This window comes from Drosophila erecta, unplaced genomic scaffold (assembly GCF_003286155.1).
Source record: "Drosophila erecta strain 14021-0224.00,06,07 unplaced genomic scaffold, DereRS2 tig00000021-arrow-pilon, whole genome shotgun sequence".
NCBI lineage: Eukaryota > Metazoa > Arthropoda > Insecta > Diptera > Drosophilidae > Drosophila > Drosophila erecta.
In genome coordinates, this window is record NW_020825198.1 from 10,934,677 (window position 1) to 10,943,348 (window position 8,672).

General features: G+C 39.4%; 4 protein-coding genes across 5 annotated transcripts; 1 reads left to right on the forward strand and 3 right to left on the reverse strand.

Moving 5' to 3' along the window:
* Positions 1-362: 362 nt before the first annotated feature.
* On the forward strand, positions 363-2,156 carry LOC6543546 (guanylate kinase). Its single transcript, XM_001972263.3, has one exon. It carries the CDS (start codon positions 533-535, stop codon positions 1,238-1,240), a length of 708 nt encoding a protein of 235 aa, XP_001972299.1. The 5' UTR covers positions 363-532; the 3' UTR covers positions 1,241-2,156.
* Positions 2,135-2,716, reverse strand: LOC6543547. Its single transcript, XM_026977188.1, has one exon. The coding sequence runs from the start codon at positions 2,670-2,672 to the stop codon at positions 2,364-2,366; it is 309 nt and encodes a 102-aa protein (XP_026832989.1). The 5' UTR covers positions 2,673-2,716; the 3' UTR covers positions 2,135-2,363.
* A 220-nt stretch (positions 2,717-2,936) lies between these two features.
* LOC6543548 (NADH dehydrogenase [ubiquinone] 1 alpha subcomplex subunit 5) lies at positions 2,937-4,029 on the reverse strand. The gene is made up of 3 exons (XM_001972265.3): positions 3,896-4,029; positions 3,598-3,759; positions 2,937-3,239 (listed from the first exon to the last, which is right to left on the reverse strand). Exons 1-3 carry the CDS (start codon positions 3,914-3,916, stop codon positions 3,048-3,050), a joined length of 375 nt encoding a protein of 124 aa, XP_001972301.1. The 5' UTR covers positions 3,917-4,029; the 3' UTR covers positions 2,937-3,047.
* Positions 4,030-4,262: 233 nt separating this feature from the next.
* LOC6543549 (ninjurin-1) lies at positions 4,263-6,678 on the reverse strand. Of its 2 annotated transcripts, none has more exons than XM_026977717.1 (4): positions 6,298-6,678; positions 5,426-5,486; positions 4,827-5,167; positions 4,263-4,623 (listed from the first exon to the last, which is right to left on the reverse strand). In XM_026977717.1, the coding sequence occupies exons 1-4, from the start codon at positions 6,370-6,372 to the stop codon at positions 4,441-4,443; spliced, it is 660 nt and encodes a 219-aa protein (XP_026833518.1). In that variant the 5' UTR covers positions 6,373-6,678; the 3' UTR covers positions 4,263-4,440. The 2 variants fall into 2 exon arrangements, with proteins under 2 accessions (XP_026833518.1, XP_001972302.1); XM_001972266.2 differs by having other exon boundaries at positions 4,827-5,215.
* Positions 6,679-8,672: the final 1,994 nt, after the last annotated feature.

Consider the following 8,672-nt stretch of genomic DNA (forward strand, 5'->3'; position numbering starts at 1 on the left):
AGTAAAATAAAATTAACTACAAATGCATTGTAATTCAGTCGGCATCAGTTTCAGTGTGTATGTGTGTTTGAAATTCTATGCTAAATGTAAAACAGTATAAGAATATAACAGTTTTTAAACCAAAAGCGACTGCTGTTTCATTGGGAAGCTTGATTTTTAAATAGTTTTATTTTCCAACAATTTCAACAAACATTTCATTTAGTAGTTTCTTTTAAAGATTAAATTAACTAAAATTTGTAAATGTTAAATGAGACTTTCTTTAGTTTTCAAATTTGTTTACTCGTTGCATTTAATTTAATTTAAAATTAACATATTCATGCAAATTTTGAAACTAGGGGCGACCATATTCGCAACTATCGCACCTCACGGCCTATCGATATTAGTCGAGTTTCGGCCATCGCTGGCGCACACACACACACCCACACACTTCTCTTAATTTAGCTAAAGCCGAATAGAAAAAGAACAAAACCAGTTTTTTTTTGGGACCCATTTGTGTTGTTGGTGCTGTTCTGTACGAATAAAAGGCCACGCGATGATAAGCTTTCTGTTCATTGTAAATCGGGCGCTCAGCAGCAGCAGCAGCGTTAGCAGCAGTGCGGCGTCCTTAACAAGAAGCAAGAACAAGATGAGCGCCCCCGGACCACGCCCCCTCGTCTTATGCGGACCCTCGGGCTCCGGGAAAAGTACACTGCTAAAAAGGCTGTTCGCCGAATTCCCCAACACCTTTGGCTTCAGCATATCGCACACCACGCGGAAGCCACGCGAGGGCGAGGAGCACGGGGTGCACTACTACTTTGTGGAACGGCCGGAAATGGAGGCAGCCATCGCCGGCGACGAGTTCATCGAGACGGCCGAGTTTACGGGCAATCTGTATGGCACGAGCAAGGCGGCGGTTAGGGAGATACAGGCGCAGGGGCGAGTCTGCATACTGGACATCGAACAGAAGGGTGTGGAGCAGATACGTCGCACGGATCTCCATCCCATACTGATCTTCAACAATCCGCCGAGCATCAAGGAGCTGGAACGGCGACTACGCCAGCGTGGCTCCGAAACGGAGGAGTCGCTGGCCAAGCGGCTCAATGCCGCCCAGGTGGAACTCGACTATGGCCTGACGCCGGGCAACTTTCACAAGATCATCAACAACGTGGACATCGATGTGGCCTACGAGGAGTTCCGCAACTTTGTCGTCCAGGAGCTCAAGGAGCAGGAGAAGCAGGGAGTATCAGTTAGCCTGAAGTAAGGCCAAGCATCTTGCGTATGCTGGTGCAATGATATTAACCTCAATACGGGTGGTTTGTGACTGATCGTCGTCAGGGAAAGTAACTTATGGAATGCTGGTCATTGGAAACTGCAGGTCGTTGTGGATAAGCTGCAAACCTATAGGAAAACCAGGTACTCTTTATATTTATTGTAAAGATTAGGCTATAAGATACTCAGAAGATACAGAATAGCAAACTTCACATTCTTCGTCTTCTTAAATGAAATAGAGAATATCGTCTTCTTAAATGAAATAGAGAATATTAGTCTTCTTAAATGAAATAGAGAATATTCGTCTTCTTAAATAAAAAAGAGAATATTCGTCTTCTTAAATGAAATAGAGAATATTCGTCTTCATAAATGAAATGAGAATATTCGTCTTCTTAAATGAAACAGAAAATAATACTCTTAACCAATAATCATCACGTATATAAGAGCAATATCAACATTTTAGTTGTATGTAGAAACAGACTATTTTTGAATTCTAGGACAAACTTGCTTATATTTTAAATCAATCGTTTTAATAAGCTAATGGAGAAGTGAAATACTTTCTCAGCAGCAGAATATTAGTAAACAATTGCAAGAAACACCGCCAAACGTGAACCAGTTAGCGCAGCGAACTTGACCCAAAGTTTCCATTAAATGTACACCATAGATTACTTTCCGTGACCCCGATTCCTGAGGCACCCACCCTGAAAACCAACGTTGACTAATGGCATTTATACTTAAGAAATGGCTTGTATTTATTATTCTCCTCCTGTCCACCTCACTGTTGTGCAAATTCGTTGTTCTAGTTGTAATCTTAAGCTGAAAGTTGTTGCGCCGCTTCACGGTCGAGAAAACCGGAGAAGGCGATTAAAGTGGAATCAATAAAGCGAACAGTATGCGGGTATATTGTATTTTCACGAAGGTTCTATATATTTTCTACAAAGCCAAGCCTGCGAAGGTCAAAATGTTATCTATCGTCAGTGGGATTCACTATACAATGGCCGTTTCCTCACGCAATCACTCGATTTTGCCCCCGACTGCCGATGTCTGGAACTCCGCGCTCTATTTGTCGAATGTAATGCGCACTCCCACGCGAAAGTCCTGCTGGGAACCTTGGATTACGAGGGATACGCATTGGTCTTATAGTCATGGTGCAAATGCAGTTTTGCCTGGTATCTGGTGCTGCCCGTACCCGATTGCGTTCCCTGTGTGCGATGCACCAGGCGGGCGGACCCATCGATCTTCGTCCTGCTGTCTGCACTGCTCCACAGACCGGCGATGGCCTCCAGGGCCAGTTCCGTCTCGTCGTCTTTGTCGTCGTGCTCCGCCGAAACCGTGAGATCGATCTGACGACGCTGGCGCGGCACCGATGCCGCCAAACCGACGGAGATGACGAGCAGTAGCAGGAGGTACTGAAGCGCACGCATGTTGAAAACGAACTGAGATCGCAAACGTCGGTGGAGCGATGACTGGAATATGCTTTAACTGAGAGCTGAACTTGTGGCGATGTTCCAGCTTTAGTTATTATCTCACTCGTTTTATGCTGTTTTATAGAAGTAATCCTTGCAAAGTCTAGGATGGGTTGATTAAACACATGTTTATCCTAGTTTTATCTACCTAAACTTCCAATATATTGAACACGAAGCGTAAAATCAAAAGTTGGAACACTCTCACAGACGAGATTTCAAAGCTTCATAATTTTATAGCTGATAAGTCGAGCTGCTTATCAGCGGATTTATTGCTCTCTTCTCATTTCGATTTGCTGTAGATTAATTAGTACTAAGTGTGAATCTTGAGGCGGTCTAAACCTTGGGCTCCATGATCTGGGCTGGTGGCCAGTCCCACTGCTTGGCGGGCGCGGCTTGGACCAACTTCTCCCACGGCTTCCAGCCGAGCATTTTGCGGGCCAGGATCAGCTCGTTCTCGGCCTGGACAATCAGCTCCTCCACTTGACCGCAGCCGACGGCCTTCTCCAGCGCAGTGATGTCCTTGTGCTGCGCAAAAATGATCAAAAATTAGATTGGGAATTCAAAAGCTGTCAATTGTTTCTTGGTGTAAGGCTTTGTACATATGTTAGAAATTCGGAATAACCAAGATAAAGTTGTAAATAATATCTTATGATACACGTAAGAAACGTTTTTATACAAAACGATCTCAACTTCGTTAAATCAAAATAAGTTTGTGAGAATAACTTCTACTAAAAGTTGCAGGATGAACAAGAAGACAACAATCTCAACACCAAATAACAATTGCAGGGATCTGTCTTGGCTTCCTGGTTTTGAGAGGTGGTGCATATGGAGGAACACTCCACTTGGGCAGCCAAAATAAGCCAAGTTGCCGAAGTAATCTTACTTGGGCCACGGAATTGGCGCGCTGCTTGACCAGTTGCTCCGTGTACTTGCGGTAGCTGGCATCCTGTGGCATCTTGGAAACCGCCCGAAGGATCTTGCCGTAGAGAGCGCACAGCGTGTGGTGGGGATTGGTGGACACGGCCAGGCCGGTCAAACCTGTGGACTGCAGAAGGTAGCGATGACATAACAATAACAATTGGCCACAATAACAGCGCCAGGAAACTCGAGCGGGTACAACTTGGCCATTTCCCTGCGCAGTTTCCGCTGCTTGCTGTTACACTCCAGTTCGTTAAACCTACCGCCTTAATGATCTTGGCCATGTTTGGAATAGACTTTTAGCCGAAAATGCTGAATTTTCCGCACGACTTTATTTTGTAACAGCTGTTGCTCAGTGCTCCAAAGTATCGAAGGTATGACACAGTGCTGTGAAATCTACTTCGTAAACTATCGCAGCTAAGCGATAGTTTGGCGGCAAAAATTCATTTAAATTGTAAAAATAGTATCGGATTTTATTTGATAATAATAAATGATATAAGGATTTATTGATTTAATATTATAAATTTAATTGCTTATGAAATGTATGTCTGAATAACTGATTTGTAAATATTATAATATAAAATTATAAAAGTATTGGTTTATGAAATTTAAAAAGTGAGAAAAGCCACATTTCAGCGATTTGAATAAGCTGAGAAATGCTCGTGGGATTTTATTTATCACAATTTAATTTAGCATATAGAAAAATGAGGCGATGAGTGCATTTTAACAAGGACTGAACAATGTGAGTATTATCTAACGATGCGATTTGCTCATAATACTACGAAATCAACTTTAAATAAAAACTAAACTACGAGGTGTTGGCTCCAGCATCTGGTTCTGCCACGGTGAAGGCCGATATCAGAACATTGACCACCGTGACTATAAAGATGCCGATGACTGTATAATTGTTGATCCTGTTCGCCCGGCAGATATCGTACCCTTTCTTGATGTTGTACTGGCCATTCAATATCAGGCCCACGCCCACAGCCACCTGAGATGGAAAAGAAATTCAGAAATTGAGTGTGTCATCAAAAATATGGGCATCGATCAAAACAGTGAAGTCTGGTTAACGTAAACTAATCAAACTAAGTGGTTGCTATGCATCTAAGGAATTCAATTGACTTTCCAAATACTATTTAAAACTTAAACTTGATTTTACGAATATAACTTGATTAACTTAATAAGTGAATTTACCTGGAAGATAATGCTGAGTGAGATGAAAAGCAAACTGGGATAAAAGTAGCGATGCTCGGAACGCGTCTCCAGAACATAGCGCAACTGATTTGCATTCGCTGAAAGGAGTGCCAAGTCCATCATACCCTGCGCCAGGGTTTTCTTGTGCTGATACGCATTCACATCGGGTATGGGTGTCTCCACTCCGTTGATCGTCACAAAACCAGGTCCATTGTATCCCGGAAATGAGTAACTGGGTCGTCTTCCTCCATTGGGAACGTTGATATTCACATTACCATTGCCGTCGTTGCCTCCAACTGGTGTAAAAAGACCATCATCCACGCCGGGATTGTCACCGCCGTCTTTAACAAAGGGACGATCATCGTTGTCATCATCGTCGGTTTCGGGAACTACAAAAAAGGCGTAATAATGCTGTCAATTGAAATTGATCACCACCTGCTTATGCTACTTACACAATAATTGTGGTTTACGCAAAGTGTTTAAAGATCGCGGTTTTAAGCAGCATTAGTCACAAGTACAATTAACATATAGACAAGCAGAGTAAACGGTTCTAGTTTTGTGTTGTTTTCAGATATAAACGAGTAAGTTGCCATACGAACCTGATCTGGTCACTCGCAGATTATTTCGTGTCCGTCCGTCGATGTTATTATTCAGATTTTCCTGTAAAAATTGAAAAAAAGTTTCCGGAATATTAACAACTTTGCTTTCGAATCCATTGTCTCAAAATGCAAATTCATTTATCCAAACAGCACATGATTAATGTGGAAGTTTTGATCAATGCAACTATATGGTAAGAAGCCTTTATCTGTAGGAATATATAGTAGCTATATGTATGTTCATGATACTGATAACATTCATTGACACAAAGGCTTTGAAAAAGTATGTATTTTTCTAAATAATTAAACTAAGAAGTTTAAATAAATATTATTTTAAGTGATAATACAAATACAAAATAAAAGTACGACGGGTAATTTCGGTGATTAGGAAAAGACAGCCATTTCAAATGATTTCTCAAGTCTGCAGTATATGAGTCACAGAAAATGATTTTCCCTGCAGTCAGAAAAAAAACACCTATCTTTGTCCAAAAAAATTGGATGAATGAAACATCACGCTATACCAGCTCAGATTGTTTGTTTTTAAAATTAGTAACTTTAAGGAAGTGAAAATATTCATTGCTCTGAAATTTAATACGAGTTCAATAATCTTATTTCATAAAAAAATGTAGTTTTATCAATCGACTAAGTCATAGGCTATTTACCCTTCAGCAGTGACTTTTCCCGAAAAATTGTTGTTTGTGAAGCTCTCGCTTGTTTACGCAAAAATTAACAAGCTGTACGGAGACTATATATATATCATTTTTTTGAACAAGTGAATAGGCATTTTAACGATATATCCGTAGAGTAAATGAGACACCGGTTTATAGGAATTTGTTTACCTTCGCCAGCTTAATGATAATGAAACATTAACTCACCGTATTTCTCGCCAAAGTTGTATCTTCTAGTTTCACTTTATCCATTTCCAGTGCAATTTGCTCTAGGTTGCTCATTTTACAACTAATTAATTGCAATTAATATGGCTTTGGGCAATTATAAATCGGGAATGCAATGCCAAGTTGCTTTAAGAATATCTTTGTTTATTTTTATGCAGTAGCTCTTTATCTTGTAGATCTTCTCGTGCAAATCTGCTGCTTTTTATTCCTCTTTTTCGGCTTGCGTTTAAAACTCGTGCGCGATTTGCGACTGCTCAGCACGCTATTTCTCAGACAACTGGCCGCTGATATTGCGAATAGTCTCTCGGGTCCACTTGTTTGGCCGGTTGGTCGCCAGCGCTACGTTTTCCCAAACAATTCCCCATTGGGGAATTCACGTTCTCGTTCTACAGAGTTACAAGTTTTTTGTTGAAGATTTCTGAGCACAATAGGAGTTGGTATACATACATATGTTTGTACACAGAAAGATGGAAAGTGCTTTGCTGTAATTACTGTGGTTCATTCATTAAATTAACCTTTTTTGGGTTTTTTATTTTGCAGCTTAAAAATTAATTATAATTATATAATCATATAAGTACTTTCAAAATCTTTATGAATATTTTGATAGCATTTATGTAAATTCCAATCATACTCAAATTATCAAACAAGACATGTAAAAGAAGAAAAATGCCATCTATATCTTAAAGTGATATAATATATAATTCTTAAATCTTTAAAACCAAGTAAATATTTGGTTACATTTTTATTTTTCTAACTGTATGAACGAGCTGTTTGAAGCTAAACCTTCTCTATCTCTTTTTCCCCCACAGCTTACTCTCTTTCTACTGTGATATGCCCCTCTCTTTCTGTTGGTCAATTATTTCCGCAGTGCAGCACGCCAAGTTCCTCGTTCGCATTAAAATGCATTCGGCTTGCAATTAATGCTTCTACGTCATTCCACTCAGCGCGATAACCCAGAGCACTAATATATAGACTATGTAGACAGATGTGCTGCTCTTTTTGCCACCGTTTTAAAAAACGCGAGTTCTTGGAAAAAGCCCAAATGAGCCCATAGCAATAAATGTCACGGGGAATATTCACGTTTCCTCTGATTAAAATTAGTCATCGAGTGAGAGAAGGCAATTCAATGAGGACTTTCACAACTGAAGAACAATCAAGTTCTTTTGCCCTTATCAAGCACAAAACATTGGGAATAAGCAAACCGGTTAGGGAGAGATGGCTACCATTTACATACATTTCAAGAGTTTTTCTCTGAGCATTTGTATGCCTTCGGAAATTCCCAATCGGAATCTGTTGGGACCAACACCTAATGGCTGTAAATAATTCTTGCACAGATTTATTTTTAGCAAGCGAGATTTTTGACTTTGTTCAAATGGATGTCATGCTAGAATTTTGATGTCAAAAATAAGTAAAGATGGTTTGGCGTACATTTACTTTAAAGCATATAATAAAATTTAAAACAGAGATTTATTTATCACAACAAAATAATCAAATAAAATATGCAATGTATAAATAAGTGTTTTAACTGAGTTGATATACATACGACTTAAAAACATCTTTCCTAAATACAAGCATCGCGTGTCAAAAAGAAAATAATTTAAGAACTCACTATTAGCCAAAGTTTGTAAGATGCTTTTAAATTATGGCGGGCTTTTTGTTTGCACACTTTACAGCACTTTCTCTCAAATTTGCGCATCTTTTAGCCATACACCAAATATATATATATACATGCAAAAATGTATGCAACATACATATTTGTTTATTATTTATTGGTTTCTTATTAAATTAAAACATTTTCTTAATTTATTTAGTTAAAACGATCTAAGCGCAGTTCAAAAAAGTGGTGACTTTTATCGCAGACGCAAACCAAACGAATACAATGTTGAATACCGATTGTTTTCCGCGCGCAAGGTGTGTGGTGAAATCAATAAGTTCAAATGAACTATGTGGAGGGTTCATTTAAAAGCGGATTATAAATAAATACAATATTATGTCTTAAAATCTCCTTTCAGCGACAGTCAGTCTCTTATTCTCTTTATTAAAGGCTTCAATTCAGGCTTGCGAGTCATACACAACTTTAGTTAATTAGTCGTTTCGGTTAATATGGTAATTGAATGTGCATACGGAAATTCGCAACTATACATAAGTTTACAAATGCATGGCAATAATCCGGCGACTGTTATGTCATGGGGCTTGCATAAATTATGATTGTGGGTTGTGCGTGTGTGTGTGTGTGTGTGATGAGCGTAATGTCAGGTGGGTGTGCATCAAGTCCTTTGGCCCAAATCGATACAAATATGTAAGTGAAACAGTGTAGGTTGCACTTTTGCCATCAAATAAGAAGACTTTATAAATTG